General features: G+C 35.8%; 2 protein-coding genes across 2 annotated transcripts; one reads left to right on the plus strand and one right to left on the minus strand.

Moving 5' to 3' along the window:
* Positions 1–3,767: 3,767 nt before the first annotated feature.
* LOC136797581 (uncharacterized) lies at positions 3,768–25,482 on the minus strand. Its single transcript, XM_067054167.1, has 16 exons — positions 25,186–25,482; positions 22,199–22,389; positions 21,887–22,000; positions 21,186–21,350; positions 20,289–20,408; positions 18,984–19,378; positions 18,108–18,188; positions 17,643–17,742; positions 9,898–9,979; positions 9,397–9,476; positions 7,716–7,755; positions 7,280–7,377; positions 6,566–6,697; positions 5,913–6,125; positions 5,453–5,505; positions 3,768–4,594 (listed from the first exon to the last, which is right to left on the minus strand). Exons 1-16 carry the CDS (start codon positions 25,238–25,240, stop codon positions 4,393–4,395), a joined length of 2,121 nt encoding a protein of 706 aa, XP_066910268.1. The 5' UTR covers positions 25,241–25,482; the 3' UTR covers positions 3,768–4,392.
* Positions 13,331–17,487, plus strand: LOC136797571 (uncharacterized). Its single transcript, XM_067054157.1, has 2 exons — positions 13,331–17,271; positions 17,461–17,487. The coding sequence occupies exon 1, from the start codon at positions 13,339–13,341 to the stop codon at positions 16,141–16,143; it is 2,805 nt and encodes a 934-aa protein (XP_066910258.1). The 5' UTR covers positions 13,331–13,338; the 3' UTR covers positions 16,144–17,271; positions 17,461–17,487.
* Positions 25,483–27,169: the final 1,687 nt, after the last annotated feature.

The raw sequence follows: 27,169 nt of genomic DNA on the forward strand, positions 1-27,169 counted from the left end.
TTACATACAACGTTTAGACCGTTTCATCAACATTCTTTTGCCAGGATGGAAGGGTACTTTTGTTTCTTGCATCTTTAAGTAAAAGTTCATCAATCGCGTACCCAGAGCCACTTACACCACTTCTTTCATGTTACTGATGGACGTGATACAATTTTGTGAGCGCTATCAAAGTTATCAAAAAGCGAGCTATTGGACTGCCAAGAGACTGGATACGAGTTTGGTAAAAGTCTGTTCAATTAAATTTAAGCAGATATCTGTCGTTTCCAGTCTTTACGCAGAGTCATTTTCTCTTTCACCACATTTCCATTAACATCTTTGTGAACCAGTTTCAATTTACCGTCACCGAGATAAAACCGTTCACTATTCAATGTTCTTTTATAATAAACTCTCAATTTCAGTTCTAAATTTTCGAATATTTCTGTAGCATCGTAACTATAGATTTTGAAGATGTGTTTTTGGATATCATTGTAGGGAATAAAATCACTTTCTAGATGGCAAACTGTATTGAGTGGTTCATCAGGGTTAATTGAATCATGGTTGACGATTTTGATTTTAAATTTGTACATGCTTTTATCTGTTGTTGTGTGATCGTGTTGATCTAAGAATGTTAAGTTACTGATGTTAATTTGGATGCCTGGTTTTTTCTCTTGTAGAAAAGAATAAGATACATCTGTTGTGATTTTGCCTTTTGTAGCCTCATCATCAGGCATCATACCCAAAAGAACAAACTTCGAACCAAGTTGTGCTTGTCTACTGTAATAATATCCTTTACTTTCGAAAGTGAAAGTGGGCGGCTCTTTAGGTGGCGTTTCAGGCGGTGGGTTGAAAATGTCATCAAAGGTATCGAACGAATCAGACAGATCTGAGCTGAATGAATCTCCATTAATATTTTCGTAGTCACTTTGATGGGAGCTACAACATAAAAGTTGTTGTAGGTAGTTCTTCATCGCCATGTAGATGATAGGTATCCCGAGCAGGAACAAAAGGTTGCATACAGTGAGATATGTTATTGCTTCTAAAACTGGAAAAGAATAGTCTTTAGAATGTATGTATGTTAATAGTTCAACCATACTGTAACCTGAGAACAGATCGTCATGATTTTCTGCACGCTACGCTGAAGCTCTAAAGTGATGTGTGAAACGAAACAAACGATCTGACAAATTTAATTATTTTTCTCAGATGCTTAATTTTCAAGCGCCTTTACCATAAACACGTTATTTTCGGGGACGTAATTTTATAACATCGTCAACAAAACACTCCGTAAAATCGTTGCAGGACTCGCTTTGGAATACAGAAGAGTCTCTTTAACTCAAATGTCGCCTTAACTCGAAAAAGTTCTGAGGTCTCTTTGCAGTTAAGTCCAGTTATGAAGACTCCACTGTATAATAAGAACTCAAAAACGATACACATTTTACCTCACTATTAAAGATATCTTGAAATGAATTGAAAAGAGAGAAGAATAGTGCTTGACAGTGTTACTGCTGGTAGTTCTTAAAGGAAAAGACGTAAATTGCTAATCCAAGGCAATTAGTTAATGATAATTATGGTTTTTCGTGTAATGATACAATTATGCTAATGTTCCATACGGAAACCTGTTCCCATAGGAATCAAAACAAACCTAAACACAACGTTGTTGAGTATTATTGCACTTCCTTAGATTGAATGGGTTAGAATAATCCAGGAACTTTCAGGAGAGATTCCGAGAGTCCCCTCACTCTTGATCTAATCGAGCCTAAAACAATGTGAACAGTTGAACACAAGCATAAATGAATTGTATAAAAGTTACTTATATCCCATAACTCTGGTGACAAAATGTCGCGGACAAGAATAAATTTCAGATTTTAAATGAGAGAGTTCTTTCTTCTTTCTTCTTTCCCAATGTACGGTCAAAATAATATTGATTTTAGAAACGTTTTGAGAAATATTTTCCGCAGTGAAAAGAATTCAAATAGCCAGCTAATCTGACAAAAGATGATCATGATTATTATTTACGCACACGAAACAAACTCTGACAGAAATCTTGTAACGTGCAAAAATGACAGAGTATCTTAATTTTCCTGATACCTGGTGTCCAATTCTAAGTTTTTGAACAATTTTTGGAAACAGTTATCATCTAAGAAATCTTCATAGTTTAGACACGAAATTGACACTTAATGTTTTTCATTCATTCAATATTTATATATTTTTCATTTTCACCATAATATTTTTAATTTTTATCTCATTCGTATATGTGCAAAAATTTCCATGAAATATTTTTAGTCGTTTTTTGAAAAGAACTTATCAGAGTTTTCTATTTTTCTAAAAAAGCGATGCATTGTGGAATTGTTTCGGGAGTATTATAATAGAAATCTCTTAATTCCTCGAGGGAATTCTATTGTAATACTTCCGAAACAATCCCACAATGCATCGCTTTTCTAGGAAAATCAAAAACTCCGATAAGATCTATTTTTCTGCTATGTTTGGTGAAATTATAGCTATAGAAGTAAGTGAGAAGTGAAACTTTTAAAACGATTTCATAATCTAAGAATTTTCAGATTAAACTTTTAATCCACTTCTTCAGCTTTATCATACATAGCAGAAAAACATTTATAAATAAAAAACATTTTACCACCACGAATATAAATAAATAAACAAACAAATAAATTATAATCCATAATTCAATAATTTTTCACAAATCTTCAAGTTTTAATCCCTTTCCAATTTTAAGCCTGTACGCGAAAAAAAGAGAACAAGAAACTTTCAAAAATTTCAAAACAAGCTGAAACACTAACTCTATAAATCAGCACTGAACGAAACAGACATAAAAATAAGAAGGAGATGTAATATAAATCCAAATAGACAGAGGTAATCAGCAGTCACAGTTTTCTTGATCCAAACAAGTCTTTTTTAAAGCCGGACTCTCCCAATTAACGGACATCCCTTTCACTCTACAAAGGTGTTCAATAAATTGAGAAGTTGACTGCAAAAAAAAACATTTTAAAAATCTTAATTTTGTTTACAAAGCTCACCTCATTCAAAATGAATCGATCGAGAGAAATGAATTCTTTGCGTGCTGAGTGCAGTACAACCTGCACTTCGACCTCAAAAATACCATACGAAAATGTTTTCACACTTAGTTGTCACTTTTAAACATGACTTGTTACGTCAAGACAAAGTTGTACATCCACCATAACAAATCTCAAAGACCTTTAAATAAATAAACATTTTCAGTAGTAAGAGAAATTGCTGGTTCCTGTGCTGTCTCCTTTAAAAAAGAAAATATTTTCCTGACCACATCTAAAATGATAATTGCCTCGTTTATATTGGCTGCTGGTTCTACAACGTTGTTTCGACGTCCATATAACGACAATAACGTCTATATAACGTTAAATTAACGTCAAAAAACGAACGTCGTTGCTTAGATGGGTTTTGAAGTGCCCATTTTGAACTACTTATTCAATACGATCCTATTCATTTATGAATGTTTCCCATATGACTAACTTATTGACTTATCAACACTTTAGAAAAGCCAATGGTTTCAGAAAGCTAGTAGGTATAAGCCAAATATTTCAAAGTTGTTTAGATAAAGTCTTAATACAAGCCAATACACTTAAAGTCAAGAACTTAGGGCTCAAAAGAAAGCTTGAGCTGTTTTCTTACGTTTCAACTTTAGAATTACTTTAAAAATTCACCATAACTTCGAAGGGGGAAACTATACCTAGACGTACGAAATAATCGGGGAAACAACCTATTTACAAAATCGGAAAAAACGGAATTCATAATTGGAATACCTAAATATAAGCTTTTGTCTATCAGACTACCTATTCTACAAATTATATAATTGTTAAATTATACTATATGAACAGGGGTCGAGATAACAACTCGAATTTTACTTTTAAATAATAATAATATAATACCATTGAATCAGCCCAGCTGAACCATAAATCTTTATTGATAATCGGCCCAAAAAAGCCGCCATTTAATTAATAAATCCTTCGTTTCACGTTGAGATAACAAATGAATAATTTACCGAACGATTGCGAAGCATGTAATATTTTGGGATATTGGCATCAGAAACCCAAACAAATTGATTAAAACCAGCCAAGGATAACAAACAAACAAAGCTTTACGAGAAATCACGTGACTCGTTCGATCAGAAGAGCAGCTGCACGAAGACTAACAAAATCCAGCCATATTTTGACAGCAAGTGGGGAAAATTGTTCACACAAAACAACCATCATTTGAATTTGGACCTTTGTTGTGGTTCGTTGAGCAGTAGTATATAACAGAGGCAAGTGTGAAAAGAACCATGTTTTGAAATCTATTAGTAAAGTCCAGTTGCATTTGGAACGATCAAAATCTAAGTTGGACAAAAAACAATTGTTTAGAGGGAAAGAATCATACCAGAGGCGGTTATTCAGCGAACGAAAATGCATGATGAAGTGTGTAGCTGTAATCACCGTCGATATCTTCGTCAGGGTCAGAATGTTCCGTCATGTCGTCATCCAAAGAAAAACGACTCAATGTCGGTGATAATTGTAATTTCTTTGACCAATATTCGTGTAACGCGTTGTATATAAACTTGTATTGATGATCTTTCGCAACCATGCCGCCTCTATAAAAACGATGTTCAAAGAAAATGTTTGAGAACTTTTAAAGAAGTTATTCAAAATCGGAAAATCGAGGATATGCAGACGGGTTTTAAAGTTTACAAGACCGTCTTGATATTTTATTTTATCTCTGAAAATGTATTTCATCAGTTAACAAAAGTACCTCGAAAGAAGTTTTCAATCAGGGTCTAGGACTCAGAAACGGGAACCATGCATACTCATTCTTAAAACTGTTTCGTGAGTAAACAGAAAAGAACTCGAAGTATTTTTGATAGCTCTTTAAAAATGGCGAGCGAGGCACCTTATTACAGCAAAAATAACATGAGTATTCTAAACAAACATTGTTTTTAAATCCATTTACAAACATATGTCACTTGGTAGAAGTAATAAGCATAAAAAAACACGCTTTGGTGCTTGCACAGTCTTTTAATGTCTACAAATTTGATTTTTTCAAATATTTTCAAACATAAATGAACAATGTCCAAAATCGATTGGTCAACACAAACAAGAACATGACAGAAGTTCATAATTGTACAAATGTATAATGTCCGATTATTTTTGCATTTAATCGAATGTCCAAAGTGTTTGCTCTACAAGTATTATTGTTTAAAAGTATCAAAATGACCCGAATTTTTTTATTACATAGTACTTTAATAAATACCGTTCCATTTCTCTGGAAATTCAAGGAAAATCTCTTTAAAAAGTACTGTTATATGTCAGAGAGTTTAGTACTGATCCCCTCTAAAATAAATCAAGGGAAGGGACTAGGATCAATCTATCAATAGTTGAGTTGGAAAGAGTTGACTTACGACACTTTCATAAACAAAAACTCGTCATTTTCAAAGCAAGGAAACCGTTCCTACCTTTGTATTCTCATTTGGCTGACAATCTTTAAAATGTCCACTCGATTATCTTCCTGAAAACATGAACAAATGAAAATGTTTACATGTCATGACGCACTAACTTCATTAAGAAACCTGACTCCTTTAAATTGAGAGTAAACGTTCCTACCCCTTGATCAGCCTAGAGCCCCTGTTTAAAGCAAAAGTTAGAATGCCATTTGGTTTAGTCTGAAGTTTGTTATACTCTGGTATGAGAGACGGTGCTAATTCAGACAGAAAATATTATATAATACTTCATTTAAAATAATATTATCCCGTAACAATTATCGTATCATATAACACCCATATTACTGTATTACATGGATGATAAACGACTCCAAGTTTGTCAATGATCCTGTTTATAGAAATCTCCCAACACCCTAACTTTCCCATTAAAAATTTTACATGAATAAACTCATCATTTTATTGACCGTACACTTACATTGATTTGGACAATACCATTGAATATGGCGATAAAACATCCCGTCCTGCCGCGACCAGCGCTGCAATGGACCACAATGGGAAGTCCAGTATGTTGGTGAGATTCGATCACTTCTTCAGCAAGGGAAACAACTTGTGTACAAGATTTAGGGACATGGTGATCAGGCCATGCTGTGAACCAGTAGTGTAAAATTTTACGGTGTTCATCCTGACCCTGTAAAGATAAAGATATGTTTATCAATTTATAAGCTAAATTCCTGTCTTTCAATTGGTTTCGATTTCGCTTTGATTGGCTTCTCATCTGACATCTTTTCGAATCACTCGGATTTTCAAAAAAAAAAAAAAGGAACAGTTTTGTTAAAACAGGCTAAGAACTGGTACTGTAGTACCGGGTGACCCACGAAAAGGTTCAGACGTTTCCCGACATCTTGAGGCCGAACAAGTGTCCCAAAGTGCTTGGAGTTTTGATATTTAGAAAAAGTAGATATCCTAACTGTTCGGCCTCAAGACGTCGAGAAACGTCTGAACTTTTTCGTGGGTCACCCGTGGTTCTAGACGAGCAATGAGAAATTTCTCACTCACCCTTTTCTTAAAGCTTTTATAATGATGGGTCAGAAAACAATCATTAGAATGATGAAATAACATGATTATAACCTTATGTGAGATGTTGAGGCTGATAACTGTATATCCATCTCTATGTTCCTCTGACTCGAACGTGACCGTGATATCACCGTATACGCTTTGAGTGGTCGTGCCAGGTGACGGCCAATATTGTACACATTTTTCCTGGTGAAGAAAAGAAATGAGTTCAAGTTAATTTTGAATTTAAACTCGGTAAGAAACATGTAACAGAGAGTTACAGGGGGTTATGCTTGCCTATTAGTAGCGGGGTAAACCCTTAGGACCCGTGACCGTGACCAAACCGTAACCAAACCTGGTTCATTTCAAAGATTGAAGTATTTATAAAAGAGTTTCTCACGAGGGAGGTTCTTTACTAAGGCCTTTGAAAATTTTTAGGACTCAAAAAATGACTCATAGGCAAAATCCAATGACCCCTAAAGTTTGACGAAATATTTAAGTCAATATAAAACCCGAAAACCACTTATACCAGTCGAAAGCTCTTAAAAACAATATCGAGGTGATATAGTCGATTTCCAAACGTAACTCAAGTAATTCGACCGGAAATGACGTCAAAATGTAATTTTGACGTTAATTTTCTCGAGAAATCGAGAATGCTACGATTAGGGTAGTCACTTTCAAAACCTCCAATCTAAGATTTTGCTTGACCAGGTTCAAAAATAGTGTCAATGTCGATGATTCAGAACACGTGTTATCAACTGTGCTGTTAATAATAGAGAAAAGTCTTACCCTATTCTTTTCTTTCAATTTTGTTATCATCACTATAGCGGTGGCCCGATACTGCCAAACCATGTGCCAAAAATCAATGACGGTACACGGTAACGGACCTGAAAAGTTCCAAGGGAGAACAACTTTATTTATATTTAAATTTGTTGCATTCAAAATACTTAATTTACAATGTAAGTGTATATAAAATCGTTTTGTTGGAGCTTTCAAAAATTTCAAAATTGTGTATACTATTGTAAACATCGAATAAAAAAATACGTTGAATTTTATAATATTTAATAAGTTGCTCTCAAAGGAGAAAAGCTATATAACTCTTTTGAAAGATAATTTTGAACTGATTCTTTCAATGAAAATTTATTCTATACTGAAAAATTCACTAAGCCCAAAAGTTTTAGCCAAAATTGCGGTGAAAGAACCATCTTAGATCCTTAGGACTAACCTTGTGTGGCAACAAACTGGTCAGGAATTCCGTCATAACCCTGTGGAAAAAGAGAAAAATGCAAATTCATTCTTAATATCTTATTTGAAGATTTTACCACGTCCTCTATACACTTTAATAACTTATTATTATTATTAGGTGCCTTGGAGTGCCACCAGTCAACAAAGATGCGGGGCTTTCAGTTTTTTTTGTTTTTTTTCATTACTACCGGGTGCGCCACAAAAAAGTTTCTCTCTTTGAAACTAATTTTCTTGAAAGCTAAGAATTTTAAAAGAACCATTCCTCTTTCATTGGAAAGAAGAAAGATAAACTTAAATTTTGATGGGTCATTTATCAAATTCGATTCATTAGATCAAAAGTTATGCTCAATTGAATAAAAAATTTACTTTCCGAAAGTGCTCAAAAACGTTAAAAATAGACCTATCAAATTAAACAGAAGCATAATTACATGATACATCAGTATTTTTGTTTCAGTCATTAAAAAGGATAATTAGCTGTCTAAATGACCTTTTGTTATGTAAAGGCAGATTGAAATTTCAATGAAAAGAAGAAAAATCTTCGAAAAAGGCCAAAAAATCTGGTAAAATTAATTAAAATACATCAAATATGGGTTTCGAGGTAGATCCAGTCTTACATAGACTTTATCCAGTCTAGCACCAAAAACCTGAGGAAAATTTCGGTAAAAGTAAATTAAATTGATTTTGATGAAGATTTTAAACCCTTTCGACCCTTCTTTTTTAAATTTATGTGTTTAGTTACTGAAAACGCTCTTAATCATGTAAAGGCTATTGCGATAGGTCGATTTTTAACGTTTTCGAGCACTTTCTGAAAGTAACTTTTTTTTTTTATTGAGCATAGCTTTTAATCTAACGAATCGAATTTAATAAATGACCCATCAAAATTTAAGTTTATCTTTCTTCTTTCCAACGAAACAGAAATGGTTCTTTTAAAATTTTTAGATTTCGAGAAAATTACTTTCAAAGATAGAAACTTTTTTGTGGCGCACCCGGTATATTTTTCAATACGTATTTTTGGACATTTTTTTGAGTTTTTCACACTGTTTTTGCAGGGTTTCAGTTTCATGTTTGCCTTTTCTTTTTCCTCTTGGTCATTGCTCACTGTTTTTCAGATTTTTCATCTTAAAATATATTTGATTTCTATTATCATGTATATCCAAAAAATAAAAATTGACATGCGTTGATGCAACGACTTCAAAAAAGAAGAACAAATGACAAAGATGCTCATAAAGTTTCTTTAAAAGGCTAACTTAATGACGGCACTTTTTTGAAAACGTGGTCGACTGCTCATAGAGCAAGTTATTTACGATCAAAATATTTCAACGGATGAGTTTTGTAAAATCTTTAAATGAGGGGGGTACGTGCAACACATGCAGACGAAAGTGTATTGTACCTTCGGAAGCTCTATACTAGTTTATCCATTCCTAGGAGGGATTAGATTGTAATATTATCGAGTCAACTCTCTATAATTCGAATATTTATTTTTTAATCTTTCTGTAATAAAAATTAAAATTGAAAGAATTAAAAGGGACCTACATTTCAGCTGAAAAGTTGTCTAAAATACTCTCTATAATTCGAATTTTTCTCTAATTCGAAGTAAATTTTTGATCACTTGAAGATCGAATTAAAGAGAGAGACAACTGTATAAATTATCAAGAACTTACTCTAATAAAATTGGCATTGATGTATTTCGAACTACTATCCTTGCGTCCATCGCCTCGCAAACTGACTATTGACTTTGCATCTGAAAAAAAACCACGATTAGAAACTCAAGTTTCAACTAGAGAAGGATCAAACAGGAATCAGTCTGATATCACTTTACAATGGGCAATGATAGAAAAAGGATCTTATTTTGGTCAAAACAAGGTATATCTCTTTAATAGTTTCCTCCCCACTTTCTGCTGGGGGATTTTTTTACCCAAAAATTTACCAAAGAGGGGAGGGGCAAAGGAGAAAACAAAATCCAGGGGGTTCAAAAAGGTGCAACAAGATTTGTATAACAATTGGTTTCCCGGATCAAACTCGTGAAAAAAGTGAGGGGGAAGTATTTCAAAATTTCTGGAGATGGAAAGCTCAAAATTGGGTGGGAAAAGGATTTTTTCGTTATCAGGGAGGGGGGTTTACAACTTTGCTAAAATTTCTGAGGGACTGGATAAATTTCTTACTTGGTAATATATCAGAGTATCGATTCTTTAGGCTATATTTCATTGTTATATCTTTCCGTCCAACTGTGTTTGGTGGAATACCCTAAGAGTAAAGGAAAGGATTCATTATGCTTGAAAGGTTTTGTTTTTAAATAAGAGTGATATCGTTTGCTTATTCATCAATTTTAATTCACATTTTGTTTTTTTATATTGGATTGACACGGATGTGGTGCAAGATTGGTCGGAAAGAGGAAAAAACATTTGTTTTGCTTATATCAGCAGAATATAATAATAGGCAGACACTGTCGGGGATCCGCCCCGTTGTAATTCGTGGTCCGCCCTCATTTGCAGTCGTTGTTTGTTCTCGTTATCAATCGTGGTTCAGCCTTGTTATCAATCGTCGGCCGTTTTCATCAGTGGTCTACACTCGTTCCCAATCGGGACCGCCCTTGTGTCCAATCGAGCGTTTATTCAATACCGCCCGTCGTATTCGTCCGTGGTACACGCAACTACCACATCAGTTGACCAATCCGTGGACTACCTGATCTTTATTCAACCTTGTTTCATCACCGTCCAGACCATCATGTCAATCCGGAGATCTCAAAGAATTGCAGGACAAGGGCCTGATCATTCCACTGACCTAGCCAAACTGATATCTCTAAGGAACACTCGAAGAGGTCTTCTGGGATATCTTACACGGGTGGCAAATCAAATCTTATCCTACCTGAATGATCAAGATGCATCGAGTGCGTCTACGTTGCATAACACTCTTGTGGAGACTTACTTAAAATTCAGAGCGGCAAACACAGAATATCTTATCTATGAAACTGACGAAAGAAGGATACAAGAATGCACAGAGACTGAAGCTAGAGAGGCTAATCGCATCGCTGAAATAGAGCATGAGATTCGTACAAGATTGAGAACACCAAACCTTTCCAATACTACACCTGATACAAGTCTGTATGATGTAGATCCATCTGAAACTTCCAACATATCCGGTCATGATAAACGTACTAACGTATTCAATCCTCGTATTCGTATACCTGTTGGCTCCAGTGGAAATTCACCTACTGTTTCTCATATCGAATCACCTCCTAACTCAGCTATTTACCACTCACCTGTCCATTCACAACCTTTTCAACGAAGTCTATCTCAGGTGAGATTTACTCCATGTCCACCTTCGGTGTCTTCTGTCACAGCAAAGCCACGAAGCAGCTTCCGACGTTTACGCCAAAAGGCATCTACAACATCAGTTGATAATCGTTCAGATCCTTCAACTGCCACTGTGACTCTTGCTAATGCTAACTCTTACACAAAACCTAAACCTCCATACCTCGTCTTCAGACCAGTCGACCAATTCATTGACGAATTGACAGAAGGAGAGGAAACATGCCTTGCCGGCTTATCAAACCCATTAACAGCAAATTCTGCGCTGAGGTTCGAATTCGAGACAAAGGCTCTTCCAACCATTGAATTAGTTAAGTTCAGTGGCGACAGCTCCAAATGGCCAGACTTCGTCGAAAATTTTAGTCGCAGAGTCCATTATAAACTCTCCTTCACCGACAACGATCGAATGGAAAGACTCCTCAGTATTTTGATTGGTGAAGCCAAAAAGAGCGTTGAATGTATCGGAACCTCTGGGATATTCTACGCAACTGCCTTGAAAACCCTGAAGAGAGATTTTGGTAATAAGACGGTGGTCACACATTCCAAGCTTAGGAACCTGCTTGACAAACCTCAGTTACCTTCTGATGATCGTTCCTCCTTGAAAAGATTTCACCAACACCTGAAATCAACAGTGACATGGCTAAAGATGATTGGTAATATGGGTGCAATTCACTCTGCTGAGAATCTGTCCAGAGCTGTCATTCGGTTGCCTGACAATTTGAGAAAGGCATTTTATCGGACATCTAAAGATTACGAGGATACCAGTCTTTCACTGATGAAGCTTGAATCATGGCTTGACTCCAAGCTCAAGGAGTTTTATAATCCCATTGCAGACATAATCGCTCAAGAAGAACAGAAACCAAAAGACAAAAGGAAAGACAAACGCAAGGAAGGGCAATCAAATTACTTGGGAGGAAAAGGTGATTCAAAGACCCCAGTATGCTACGTATGCAATGAACCCCACAAGCTTTGGCGTTGTGAACGCTTTAAACAGAAATCAATTGCTGAAAGGAGAGGAGAAGCAAGAAAGTTAAATCTATGCTATAACTGTCTCTCAAAAGGTCATTCCATCAAAGATTGCAAGTGCCAAACAAGATGTAAAGAATGTCAACGAAAACACCATACGTTACTCCATGATCCAAATTACAAAGCAAATCCACCTGCAGGAACTGAGGAAGGGGAATCTCATTATGCTAAATCCAAAAGGACAACCTTCCTTCAGATCGTGCCGGTCACCATTTCAAACGGTGATATATCAGAAAAGGTGAATGTTCTTCTAGATCCTGGTTCTGATACCACGTTAATCAGTGCCAGCCTTGTTGATCGATTGAAATTACCAAATGTCAACAGTAATCTGAAAGTTTCTATCAGCAACGTTCTAACAAAAAAGCAAACCATGAGATCAAGATCAGTCAACTTTCTTCTTTCATCATGTGATTCCAGCGTTCATGTAGAGGACGCTTGGGTAGTCGAGTCTCTAAACATCAAGAAGAAACCCTACAACGTTTCGAAAATGAAGAAACAATACCAACATCTCAGAGATGCTTCCTTACCACAACCACTCGATAAAGACGTTGAGATCCTAATCGGTGCAGACGTACCAGAAGCGCTCTTGCATCTCGAATTTATTAAAGGTGAAAGCTCAAAAGAACCAATTGCTGTGAGGACTCTGCTAGGATGGACTATCTTCGGAGGGAAGTCTGGTAGCAATGATGGTTGCTCTAATTACATATCAGTTCAATCCCTTGACTCGAAGCTGGAAAGATTCTGGAGTCAAGAAACCTATGCGACAACGCCTGATTCAGAAGCCTTGCTTACTCGGGATGAGAAGAGAGCCTTACATCTTCTAAAGAACAACACAAGACTCGTGAACAATCATTTTGAAGTGGGCATGTTGTGGAAAAGTGACGATTTGGAGCTCGTGAATAATCGACCACTTGCTGTCACCAGACTTCTGTCTACTGAGCGAAGATTAGAGAAATTACCTGAAATCAAACAAATCTACAGTTCGAAGTTAGAAGATTATGTAAAGATTGGTCACGTCCAAGAATTGACCAAAGACGAAGCAGCAAAGACATCATCCAAGACGAACTATATACCGCATCACTTTGTCTTAGAACCAAACAAACCAGGTAAAATTCGAATTGTCTGGGATGCATCTGCTAGGTTTAAAGGAACCTCACTGAATGATCAACTCCTCAAAGGACCAGATTTACTGAACAGCCTGGTCACAGTCCTATCGAAATTTCGAAGAGGAAAAATTGCAGTGATGAGTGACGTGGAAAAATTGCAGTGATGAGTGACGTAGAAAAAATGTTCCACCAAGTTCTTGTACCTGAAGAGGATACAGATTCATTGCGCTTTTTGTGGAGGAAAAATGAGGAAGAGATATCAGAGTTTAAGATACTGGTCCACCCTTTCGGAAAAAAGGATTCACCGTGCTGTGCCAATTGGGCATTGAAGGGATGTGCTAATAAGATTCAAGACGTACCAGAAGGAGAAGTGCTCAAATCGCTAACATCGGATGAAAGAGCAGCTGTCACAAAAGCTGTTTCCGAAGAATTCTACATGGATGACTTCCTAGGATCATTCGATTCAACAAATGAAGCAGTCAACACCTGTTCAAACCTTGTCAGAATCACCGCTGAAAGAGGTTTTCGATTGACAAAGTGGATTTCAAATGATACTGAATTTTTGAAAGCAATTCCAAAGGAAGATTTATCGCCAAAAATAACAAACCACGACTTCAAGGTACTACCATCAGAAAGAACCCTTGGAGTAAGGTGGAATCCAACCGACGATGTCTTCTTCTTCAATGTTCCAGTCAAGGAATGTAAAGAGACAAAGAGAGGCTTGCTGAGTTTCTTGTGTTCGATATTCGACCCTCTTGGATTCTTGGCACCCTACCTTATTGCACCAAAACTGATGCTTCAATCCCTTTGGAAAGAAAAGGTTGGATGGGATGACACCCTTCCAGAACGGATCCTGAAACAGTTCAAAGAATGGCAAGAAGGACTTTCGTCACTGAAAGAAATCTCCATACCAAGATGGTTCAACTTTGCAAAGATTACAGCTACCGAAATCGAGTTACACGTCTTTTCAGATGCTTCGATGAAGGCATTTGGAGCAGTTGCTTACTTTCGGACAATGGATGATGATGAGGTCAACTGTAGTTTCATCATCGGTAAATCAAGGTTAGGACCTATTAAAGGAAGCACAACACCACGTTTAGAGCTGCAAGCTGCTGTCCTCGCATCCAGGATTAAAAATTGTGTCGTCAAAGAAATGGATCTTCCCATGAACAAGACCTTCATGTGGACTGATTCAAAGGTCACCCTCAGTTATATTCGGAATGAACGAAAGAGATTCTCAAATTACGTAATGAACCGTACAAACGAAATCCGTAAAAAGACAGAAGTTGAGAATTGGCGCTTCGTACCAGGAAAACTCAACATCGCAGACATTGGAACCAAATGTTTTGGTGTTGAAGAAACCAAGACATGGATCGATGGACCTGAATTCTTGAGGGAGAAGGTGGTCAGGCAATTTGAGGAACCTGAGGAGGACGAAGAACTAATGGAGATCATCACAACCCATATCGAACTCAGAGTTGACGAATCAACAAATGTCATCAGTTGGGAAAGATTTTCCAGTTGGACCAAGCTGAAACGATGCTACGCCTGGATCCTCAAGCTGAGAAGGAGATGGGTAGAGGTAAAACGTAATGGTGAATCGTCAATCAACAAAGAATTCCTTGATGTTGAGGACCTCAATGACGCTACCAAGGAATTATGTCGAATTGCCCAAGATGAATCGCAACATTCAATGGATGAAAAGAGACTTTCAAGTTTAACACCAATCATTCTACACAACCTCGTTTGTGTTGGAGGACGTATTTCCAAGTGTGACGTACCCAACCAGTCCAAGCATCAAGTAATTCTTTCCAACGAACATCCAATAAGCGAGCTCATCATACGCCATGTACATGAGGTCAACCACCACTGTGGAAGAAATGCCACTCTTGCCCTTGTGCGAGAGAAGTATTGGATTTTGAAAGGAAAGAGCAAGGTCAGGAAAGTGCTAAATCAATGCTTTGTTTGCAGGAGAGAGACGATCAAAACCAAACATCCAATGATGGCAGACCTTCCAAAGGAGAGACTTTCAGTTGGATCACACGCTTTTGAGAATGTTGGAGTCGACTACTTTGGACCAATCAATGTAAAACAAGGACGTAGAACTCGCAGAACTGCAGGCACCGCTAAAAGGTATGGTGCTCTCTTCACGTGTATGACTACACGAGCTTTACACCTCGAACTAGCTGGAGACCTATCAACTGACAGCTTCATCTTAGCACTCCGACGTTTTCGAGCCAGGAGAGGCAATCCAAAAACCATCAGGAGTGATAACGGAACCAACTTTGTGGGAGCTGAAAGAGAGATACGAGAAGCTCTTGCAAAATGGGACCAGAAACGAATCCAAGATGAGCTTTCACAGTATGACATTGTGTGGAAGTTCAATCCACCTGTAGCTCCATGGATGGGTGGAGCTATGGAATCCATGGTTAAGCTCACAAAGAAATCATTACGATCAGTAATCAAAGACAGAATCTTCACTGAGGAAGCACTTCACACGTTCCTCCTTGAAGTTGAATCAACTATCAATTCGCGACCACTCACACCACTGAGTGACGACATCAACGATTTTGAAGCTCTCACCCCTAACCACTTTCTATTAGGAAGAGCTTCACCCAATCTTCCAATCATTTATAACCCTCAACAAAACAACCTGAAGAGCAAGTGGAAGCAGGTCCAATCAACACTTGACGAATTTTGGAAGAGATGGGCAAAGGAGTACCTACCTACAATCAACGAACGAGCTAAATGGCGCCATCCAATACGGAACACTAAAGAAGGGGATTTAGTTGTCATCAGCGAAAAGGACATCCCAAGATACAAATGGCCATTGGCACGCGTTGTTAGTGTCATCACATCAGATGATGGCATCACAAGGATTGCAAAAGTCAAGACGTCCGACGGTTCGATATACACTAGGCCAACCGGTAGCCTAGGCTTGTTGGAAGACGGAACCTCATCCAATTGACGATTGCCCTGTCATCGAGTTAAGCAAAAACATATGCTTATTACGTTGCGTTAATAAATATCACCAATGGTACACCTTACGTTGCTAAGGTACTATCAACAGAAGTTCGTCCCTGAACTTGAAGTCATCAATTGTACACCTTACGTTGCTAAGGTACTATCCAACAGAAGTTCGTCCCTGAACTTGAAGTCATCAATTGTACACCTTACGTTGCTAAGGTACTATCAACAGAAGTTCGTCCCTGAACTTGAAGTCATCAATTGTACACCTTACGTTGCTAAGGTATTATCAACAGAAGTTCGTTCCTGAACTTGAAGTCATCAATGGTACACCTTGCGTTGCTAAGGCACTATCAACAGAAGTTCGTCCCTGAACTTGAAGTCGTCAATTGTGCACCTTACGTTGCTAAGGTACTATCCACAAAGGTTCGCCCTTGAACTTGAAGTCATCAATGAAACGCCTTGCTTTGCTAGGGCACTATCATCAGAAGTTCGCCCCTGAACTTTGAAGTTACCATCAATGAAACAAGGCCCTGTACCAATTGTTCGCCTTGTTTCTACAAAAGTGCTATCACCAGAAGTTCATTGAACGTGACGCAATCATCAGTCGTTCGCCTGGAACCAGGCATTATCATCAGAAGTTTGTCTTGAACTTGAGGGAATCATCAGATGTTCACCCTACATCAAATCATCAACTGTTCGACGGTCATCTTCACAGTTCACCACGAATTTTGGTACGACTACCACCGTGTTGTACATCATGAGCTGAATAGCCCGATTGATAGACTGAATGAACTCTTGGTTCTTCCCCTTTTGGGTGGGAGTGTTTTGGATGATGTGCTTATAATTGATTTGTTTTGGTTGTGACGTATGAGCTCGATAATGACAAGATGATAATTATCTTTAATTACCTTTTATCACGTTTTTCCATAAAGTATCATTTTTTCTACGCCTTTTGCACGCACTCAAATCAGATCAGAATTACTTTTACAAGAGACGTGAGTGAGATTTTCATTCTCGAGATGTGAGCAAAATACTTTTACTTTATGAGATCTGAATTCATTACAGAGTTGATTTTACTTTTACTTGGAGTCACGAACATTTGGGGATAGTATTTGGACAATATTTTGTAAGTAATTTCATGTACATATCGTTCTTTCATATGGTGATATTTTTCCCTAGTTTATAAATACCCAAGTCAGATTAAGACATATTTTTATGAAGCGATTTCTTTACTTGTACATTATTTTACCTAGTCGACATTTTTCTTTCATAGGCCTATGTACATATTTTTAGTTTTTGAACTTTGTGTTTTTAGCTTGAACAACAATCAACAAGATTCCTACGTTCCAAGATTTTTGACTCAACTATCCCTAACAACTGTCCTGACAATTTTCTTTGTAATAAACAAAGGACAGTTTAAAGGGAATTGACTATGTAAAGAGTCTGATGTAAGTAGAGATAAAGTTTCAAGGAATAAAATGATATCATTATGCTTACCCAGAATTCCTCGTGGAGTTCCTTATCATTAGCAAAAGCCATCCTCAAATCACGAAACCGAAGACAACGGCTTTTCCTTTGTAATATTTCTTCCGTAGGACTGAAAAAAAATTAAAATGTTGTAAGTTCTTTTTCCTAAGTCTAACAAAGTAATGTCAAATAAAACCTGATCAACAATATTTTCATTTTGTTCGTTGATAACGAACTTCTTCAGGCAAGTGAAACGATGAATCTAGCGGTAAATGTCACTTTCAATCCAACGTTTGTATGCTACGTTTATGTAGGAAATAAAAGGCTTCAAATCCTACACAGGAGATTCGTCTCTAGCATCCGGCTAAAGAACATCGAGACTGTACACACTTCTACTAAGAATAGTACCAAACTGACAAGTATATAAAGATATAATACCTAAGTCGTTCTTGGCAATTGATAAAAAATACATCTCGGCCAATACTATGTACTTACCTTTCATGGGAGGGTATTGATAATTCACGTGGCGGCGTCCTTGGTGAGACATCTATTATAAGAGATGCTGAAGACCCTCTCCTGGTAAAAAGAATTAAAAAAAAATTGAGAATGAAAATCTAAGAAATCATTAGAATAATGATTTGATATATCGATAACCCGTCATCTGTTTACTGGCAAAAATCTACGTTAGCTCAAAACACTAACTAAAATTCAGCAAAGCAAGAAATTGATCATAGCTCTAGTTATGACATTGCATTGACGTCAAAAGAGAGCAATGTATTGACTTTAGACAGTCAATTTTTGACCCCCTTCAATTCACAATTAGAATTGGTAGGGCGCAATAGTGGGTCGTCATAATTAGAGCATACTTTCTGATTCTAAGATCGCACCGATGATCTATTTTTAAGATTTTTCAAACACATAAATTCTCGTGCAAGTAACATTGGATTTGATTCTGGTGATGAAGAGCGTCAATATTAAACATTGAAACTAGATGGACCTTAACATAAATTACGTCACAAACAACGCTTTCCTCATTTTCAAAATATTGCTATGGTAACTGATTCTCAAAAAAGTTCATATAAGTTCAATGCATTTTTAAAAGCAACACTCAAGGTATTTAATCCTCCAGACAATGGTTTCAAAACGAGGTAGTCGTTGCACTGAAAATAACAGGATAAACTTGAGTTTTAATAAGATACTTCACAAATTGCTAATTTGAAATTATATCTGATTATATAGATGACACGTTCTTTAGAAAGAGCAACAAATTGTTTTATTACACGTTAACGACCATCCAAATCAAATAAAAGGATTTAAAAACTCAAGGTTTGCAAACAAAATAATTCATGAAAAGGCCTATTGTAATCATACCGTGATTGTAGCAAGGATGGTGTCCGTGATTTCTCTGTACTATTCCCAGAGCTGTTCGCAGACGACTTTCTGATTCCTGTCGAATTCAAGCTTGACGGATAGAGCAGTCCTAATTGCGGTTGGACGGGTAGCGGTGGAGCGGTTTCAATAGGACTATTTGGATAGACCAACTTGTCTTTATGTTTTTTTGGTGAGGTGAATGAGAAAACTGGCGTCGAAAACTTGCTGGGTGAATAGGAGAACAAATGCTTCTTAGGTGATGAGACGAACGAATTTTTACTCGGAGTTGTGTTACTTTGCATGAAAGAGTCCAGCTCCTCTTCATTTGGTTTGTGGTTTTTCAAAGCAGGTTCACCAACTTTTTCTCCTTCACTGACTCTTTTACGACAACAGGACTGAAAGAAATCAAACATTTTTTATATTGCACCATTTTTTTTCAAAAAGGTATGGGTATAGAATAGGTAAACAATTAGCATCCGTTTGATTATAAATGATTTTTCCAAACTTTTCAACCCCCTGATCTGACTTAATTTTAACTTGAGTCAATTTTTTTCAAATGAAGTTCTCTTGAAACAACAGTACAAGATCCCATTAACTTTTTTGAAAATGGGATAGAGCAACTGGAGAGCTTGTGATGATATTGAATAACAAATAATAGTCAGTTTTTTAAGATATTTTGAGCCAAAATCTAGAATTCTTTCTGGAAATTTTCCACAAGGTCTACTTTGACAGATATTTTTGGAAGAAGCGTTTAAAAGGTGCTTTTGTTTAAATACACCAGACTTTGTATCAATTCATATTGGGGATGTCCTAAAAATGAAGTGAGTAGGATATCTAAAAACCCTACACTGAAAGAAAATACTCAAATTTGGATCATCTATGACAAAGGTCCCCACTCCAGAAAATAAATATAAATAAGCAATGCGAAAGTTGTTAGTGCTCAGTTTAGTCCTGTAGGTTGGTCTAATGTCGACATCCCTCTTCTAATTTTGACACCCTTCTTTAGAGATAGGAATAATAGGAAGGTCGATATCACTGATAGACAAAAGATTTATTCCTCTCTGATTGCTAAGCAAAAAAAATTAGTATCAATCAGTGATTCCGACCTTCCCATTATTCCCTTATTATCTCTAAAGAAGGGTGTTGAAATTAGAGAGGGATGGCGATATTGGACAAACTTACGATAGTTCAGTAGCAGTAAGCAGTAAGCTGAAGTAAATTTCAAACCTCCAATATAATAAAAAAAGCTACTTTTTAAATTTCGACAAATTAAGTAAAAAAGATAAACCAAAATAACATCCATACCAATATAATGAAGCCAATAACAATAAGGACAACTAAAGCCATGATGCCAGTAGTTATAGGAAACCATATTGACTTGATGAAAGTAGTTGACAATGAAGTTGTACGGTCTTTTATCAATACCTAATAGTAAAAAAGGATGTGAAAAGCTGTAAGTTTTATGGAATATTTTGCAGCTGAAAGTAAAAGTTATTGAAATAATAATTTGTTAGCCCACTTTATAACTAATAAAATGGGAATAAAAGTCTGTCATAATAGGAAACGTTTTAAAAACTTTAAAAAAAATTACATTTAGGAATAAACTTGATTTATCATATTACTTTGAATAAACGCCCCCTCGAATAAACACCCCTCCCTGAAGGAAAATTTTTTGATAAACGCCCCCCCCCCTCCCTTTGAATAAACACCTTCCCCTAGGAGGGGCGTTTATTTGAAACAGGTAGCTGATAGGAAGAATCATTTGAAAGGAAACTAAATATCTTTTGATAATTGTATTCTTTCAGTATTCAAACTAATTTTCACCCATCTTTACATCTCTAAAAATAACATATTTTAATTAACTGAAAGAAAACAAAAAGGCAAAACAAGGTTCCCATTCACTTTATTAAAGTGAATGTGGACTTTATTAAAGTGAATGTGGTTAAAGATTATTTAATGAACACCCCCTTTTTTAAACGCCCCATCGAATAAACGCCCCTTCCTAAAATTCAAAAAATTTAATAAACGCCCAGGGTGTTTATTCGAAGTAGTACAGTACTGTATTCAAGTTAGTAATGAACTTTCCATTCACTCAACATAAAAGAATTCAAAGAGAATAAGAGCCAAATCAATGAATATTTTTACCCGTAGAAAATGTTGCCATAAAGACTCTGCTGTTTGAAAAAAGATTGACGATCTTACTTTTTCCATAGGGAAACTAATATTGTATTGTTTGATGAAATCTCGACTCTTGCTACTTTCCAAAAGTTTGAGTAACTTGAAAGCTGGCACATACAAGACGCCATCCATTTTGTGTGATTGCTTATAATGGCAAAAAAACTCCACCACCACATTCAATCTTGGTGACTGAAAACAGTATGTGGTAATAAAAAACGATTGTTTACATTTTAAAATTACATTTTGAAAGATATTTCCTTGGGCCAATAATATTGCGTTTGGATAAATGCAATGCATTCTGGTTTCTCGGGGACCCTCAAGGGAATTATAATCTATTCAAGATCATTATACAATCGACATTATAATTCCTTTGAGAGTCCCCGAGAAACCAGAATGCATTGCATTTATCTAAACGCGATATCGTCTATTTAATGGTGAAAGGAAAAAACCAGAAGCGTCATGTTTTAATTTTATTTTAAATTTATGAAGATGCTGTTAAAAATAATGAGAAAAATAGAGGAAAGAGACGTGGAGCATAGAGTTGACTGTAAACCCTTCTTGAAATCCCTTGATTTTTTTAATTGTTAGTTGTTAGAAGGTCTTATTCCAAGTCCAGGGACGCTTCAACCCCACCCATACAAAATATTGATAAATCAATCTACAAGAAGTAATTCTTCTGGAACCATTTAAAATGCAGAGCATTATTAAATAATTTTAAAACATACCGAATGGACATGAGAAATTTGACATCTGACATCTTGGTTTGCAATAAGATTTTCCAGATCTTTCAGAAATTTCCATTTGTGTAACAAAAACCAATTTTCAGAAACATTCAGTACCTGGGTATATAAATAAATATAGAAGGAACAGTAAATTCTTATTATTAAACTTATTTAGAATTTAAAGGAGAATATCTCGAAAAAAAATCAAAATTAGAAAAATCGGCTAACAGAACATTATTTTTTATTTTTAGAAACATCCTGTAATGTGTGAAGTGGCTAAACAAGGTATGGAAGATTAAAAAAACAGTCACTTACCAATGTAGTACTTTCTGGTAAGATATCACTGTCTAACATGTGAAGGCTTCTTGGTTCATTATCATCAGTGAAAGATCTCTCAAGATGATCTGAAAGCATTTCTCTAAACATTGCATTTTGCAAGAGTTTTGTCAATATCTCCTTGGCATATAGAGCTTCATTGGTAACCTCGTGTTGCAGTGGCTTTTGGTCTGTTGATAAAAAAGGAACAAGTTACATGTTGAATGGACGTACCTGAAGATTGATGTTATAAGAAAATAGGAAAACAATGACAACAATAGTAAGAGAATGCAGACCAAAAATCTAAAAAAACAAGTTCATAGCACTTTCCTATCTATCTATATATTTTAAAGTAACACTAGGTCTGAAGGTCCATTCTCTCTAAATATGAAAATATCATTATCACTATCTATCTTTTGTTATTCCTTTGTTATTCCAGTAGGACAGATTCTAGCAGATTCTAGATGTGCTGTGATCATAAGCATTTTAGAGGATGTTCCTTACCATGAAAGGAACCCATAGTAAAAGTTTGGAGTTGATGATATGTTTTCACATATTGCTGACCAGTCAAAAAGTACCCTTTGCTAAAACTGTGAACAGATCAAGGTTTTTCAATTCTGTTTTAGTGTCCTGAATAGAATATTTTGCAAATTAACACATGCATAAAACTGATGAAATCCTTTTTTTATTCTTAGGTAACATCACCATCAATCCTGACTTGACAGTAAGAACAATGGAGAACTAATTTTGGCAATGCATAATTATTACGAAAGGCCAAGAAAGTTTATGTTATGCAAAAAATGCGTGATAAACAAAGCTCTAGAAAAACAGCCACTGAAAATTGAAACTAGGAATTTATTGAATATTTCACTAATAAAGCAGCATCATACTTTTTGTTTGTTGTAATTATTAAAAATTTGCAGTTTTTATATTTTCTGAAAGTCAAAGGACAATTAAAGTAAATTTTAGATGATTGGGCGGATATTGGGCAGACTGGCCTTTTGAAAGTTCCGAGATTGAAAATTAGACGAGAATAAAAGCCAAGGGCTTTTTAGTATGTAATATTAGGGGTCTTCGACAAAAAACTTTCGAATTTTTATCGGCATTGGGCCGATAAGCTTCAGACCCCCTCCCCCCCTAGCTCTTATCGGCCAAAATTTTTCAAATGCAACTTTTACATTTCGAAAACACCAATTTCCTCCAATCTTGTCCGCCATCGCCTTCCCACCCGTCATCATTGAATTTTTGTCTATTTATGCACCAACATTGAGTTTGTTCATACCCGCATTGGTATTGTTAATCAAAACGAAAGTTAAAATGACGGGATGAAGTCGCAACATTTCGAAGGAAAAGGCAGCGCGCTGGCCAATGAAAAAAATAGTTTTTTATCAAAGCTATTTCAAAACTGTACTTTAAAGTTGCGAATTTGCGCGCAAAGGTGAAAGCAAGTGAAATCATATGCTTTCAGTGGAGTTTGTGGACGAAATCAGAAAGAAATTGGCTGAAAGGATTTTCCTCTCAATACTTGTTTTTTTATAGGTATGTAGTTGGACTCCCCCACCCCCTTATCGGCCCAATGCCGATAAAAAATTCGAAAGTTTTTTGTCGAAGATCCTTAATTCATCATTGTTTTATTTTTATTTTTCATGAATGCAAAAGGAATTCTTGTATTTTTTAATTAAGAAAGTATAATTTAATATATTATATTTTATTGTCTATATGTGAAAAGATACCTTATTTATTTTAAGAAAAATCTGTGTTGCTTTGACACTTAGCAGTTAGGAACATTTGGCGAGTTCCTGTACGCGACCGCGATCTAAAAAATCATAACAACACTCATTAAAAAATAAAGTTCGTGTCTTTTCGCACTTTTTTTAGCCTAGACAATGTAGCAAACATAGTAAATATAAGCACACTGTGCCTTTAATTGGCTGAAGTTTTTTTTTGCGTCGGAAATTTGTTTTCAAACTTTCAGCAATGATTGACCAAACTGTTACAATGAAAATTATCCAGCGCATTTTTTATCTTCTTATCTTCTTAATATTCAATTAAGCACTCAAAGTTTACTGAATTTAAGCACATAAGATATTCTTATAATTATTGATATTCACTAAAACACCGTTCATTGTGCGCTGCGGTGGAGTGTATGACGTAACTCGCGTGGTAACTAACTCGCTTTATGTTAGAAGATCATATTGGGCGTTTTGGCGTTACCTCCCTCAAAGCTAGCGGGCGCCCCTGTCTTTCCGCAACTCTTTCCACCATTTTAGATGGCCATAACAATAGATCCAATAGGGCGCCATAATCTTGGAATATAATTTGTTTTGGTCTCCAGCTTTGGGAAGTAGCAATGTTTTTGGTTGTTTTTGATGGAAAATAGTAAGAAACTTAAGTTTACAAGTGGCATTTAGTTTTTGCTTGCTTATAGAATGGCAGGATCCTGGATGGTTTCCCTAACTGCTTAGGGGTCTTCAACAAAAGACTTTTTTATCGGCATTGGGCCGATAAACTTCAGACCAACTCTTACATCTTTGAAAACTCAATTTTCTCCAATCATTCCAAGTTAGAGCTGTTGACAGTACCAGTCCGTATAGTTAAGTTGTTCCCAAATAAGTGATTGTCTTCAGCATTTAAACAACTATTTTTTGCTTGTTTAGCATTGAGGAACCAACACATTGTGTTTCAAAAATAATGGGCACCGGTCGCAAGACTCCAGTTCGGTGTTGAGATTGTCCGGTGTTAAAAAGTATCCTCATCCGACACTGGGCTTTGTGTGTGTTCGTAAAGTCTGGTGCGTCGGCATCAGCAGGTTAGTTTCTATAGTTTTGATATATTTGCGTCATATAAAGACAATAACAGTGAAGCTCACAACAGCATAATATCTCGCAAATTCTTTGTAAAAAGTTCATGGTAAGGGTCTTTATATGACATTTTCAAATACTAATCAGTCAATCAATCAATAGTAATAAAAAAAGGTGACATCATACCTGAGTTTAATGCAAACCAATTTAAAATCAAAAAGAAAATAACACATGTCTTCATTCCCTCTAAGTGTAAGCTTGACCTTCAAATGTATGGTATATCATAGTTTGTTTTGAACACTTTGTTATGTTATAAGATTTTTAAGTTCATGGATTCGTCCTTTTATCGTATCAGCTGTCCATGTGCAAATGCAGCACACGAGTTCCTGTTTGAATTGTCCTGTTTCTGTCAGTCAAAAAGTCAGGTTGTTTTCTACTTCCGCAGTTTGGAATGTTGTGTTTATGATGGCGATAAAATGGCGTTCGAAGAACGCGTTTTACCCGCGGTTCATTTCATGGGAATTCAAAAACGCGTGTAACTATGAGGTGCCGTTTGTTTCAAAATTATTTATTGCGGTTAAAACGGAATCGCCATTTTCGCTTGTTCAAAGTCATATTTTTCGCTTGTTAAAAATCGTATTTTTCGCTTGTTAAAAATCGTATTTTTCGCTTGTTAAAAAATCTCATTTTTCGCTTGTTAAAATTCTATTTTTCGCTTGTTAAAAATCTCATTTTTCGCTTGTTAAAAAATCTCATTTTTCGCTTGTTAAAAATCCTATTTTTCGCTTGTTAAAAATTTCATTTTTCGCTTGTTAAAAATTTCATTTTTCGCTTGTTAAAAATTTCATTTTTCGCTTGTTAAAAATTTCACTTTTCGCTTGTTAAAAATCGTATTTTTCGCTTGTTAAAAAATTTTATTTTTCGCTTGGTAAAAATCCTATTTTTCGCTTGTTAAAAATTTGGATCATTTTTCGCTTGTTTAAAAAACAGTTTCCCGCGCTTTTTACACGTGTTTTCTTTTATTAGAACCCAGTTTATAAGAACATTGAGGCTGAAATTCGTCGAAAAATTAAGAACACCGTAAGAACATGCCCAGCCTCAGTTTGGAAAAATATGACAAGAAACTAAAATGTTTTCCTCTTTTCAAGCAGTTTTAAACAAACTTAGGAATGGATTTTCTAAATCGAGGGTCAAATATTGTCCAAATTTTACCAATTTTAAGTGCTCTTTATTTTGCATTATATTGTCGATTTAGACTAGTCTGAAAATTTAAGAATGCATCTAAGAACATTTCAGGCTGAAAATTGCTAAAAAAATAAGCATATCCAGGCTCAGCCAAATTTTAGGTGTTCTAATAAAAAAAAAACGTGTAATTTGCATTTCTTTCAGGGTAAGACCCTTTATACACTTCAAGTCGTGAACTGTGGTGTAGGAACCTCCATTTAATGGAGACCAGGTTTTAAAAAATTTCACTGGATTTGATACAAATTTTTGCACATGGATTTCGCCACCACCATTTTGTTGCAAGAAGTTTATGGTTTATTTTTTATGCAGACTTGTTGACATTTATAAATTTCATATGAATTAGTTACTGAATGTAATGGAAACACTTTTGATAAGAATTGCCTGTTTTTTTATTGGATATTTTTTACTCGCTCTGTGTTGACCAATTTTGGATCAGCCACCTGTCTGGTTGGCATTTTACAGACCAGAATGTAAACTTGATCAAAATCATGTATTGACTGATTTACTCGTTCGATTTGACTGAAATTTGTCAAATAAAAGAGACTATAGTAACAAAAAAAAAGTTGCCGTCCTAGTTGCGTAATAAGGTCCCTATTCTCGAACGTTTACGTCATTCTAATCCAAATATCTTGTGATCTAGACATCGAAACTTTGCAACTGTATAATTTTTTGACAAAAGTCAAGGCATTTCGGCTGCGAAATTATTTATCTTTCAATTCTCTCAACGAAATGTTAACGTCATGGGAAAACGCCAAAACTGTCGATTTTTGGCCTAAAACTGGCCATTTTCGGCACCCCGTATTCGGAAGTTTAACAGAAACCCTATTTTTTAACTACTCTTAATTACTCTTTTAACTATTCTAATCAAATTGACCTTTTAAATATGTAGTAGTTTCGGATCACTTTATTTTCTAAAAGAACTTTT

Source organism: Clytia hemisphaerica, unplaced genomic scaffold, assembly GCF_902728285.1.
Source record: "Clytia hemisphaerica strain Z4C2 unplaced genomic scaffold, Clytia hemisphaerica genome assembly, whole genome shotgun sequence".
NCBI lineage: Eukaryota > Metazoa > Cnidaria > Hydrozoa > Leptothecata > Clytiidae > Clytia > Clytia hemisphaerica.

What these genes read in the sequence shown, in the direction of transcription:
- LOC136797571 (XM_067054157.1), top strand. Translation starts at nt 13,339, where the DNA reads ATGAGTGACGTAGAAAAAATGTTCCACCAAGTTCTTGTACCTGAAGAG.
- LOC136797581 (XM_067054167.1), bottom strand. Translation starts at nt 25,240, where the DNA reads ATGAAGACATGTGTTATTTTCTTTTTGATTTTAAATTGGTTTGCATTA. An exon ending in ATACTCTGATATATTACCAA is followed by an intron (nt 9,477 to 9,897) that starts GTAAGAAATTTA and finishes GTTTTTTTTCAG; the next exon opens with ATGCAAAGTCAATAGTCAGT. An exon ending in CCAGTTTGTTGCCACACAAG is followed by an intron (nt 7,378 to 7,715) that starts GTTAGTCCTAAG and finishes GGAACTTTTCAG; the next exon opens with GTCCGTTACCGTGTACCGTC.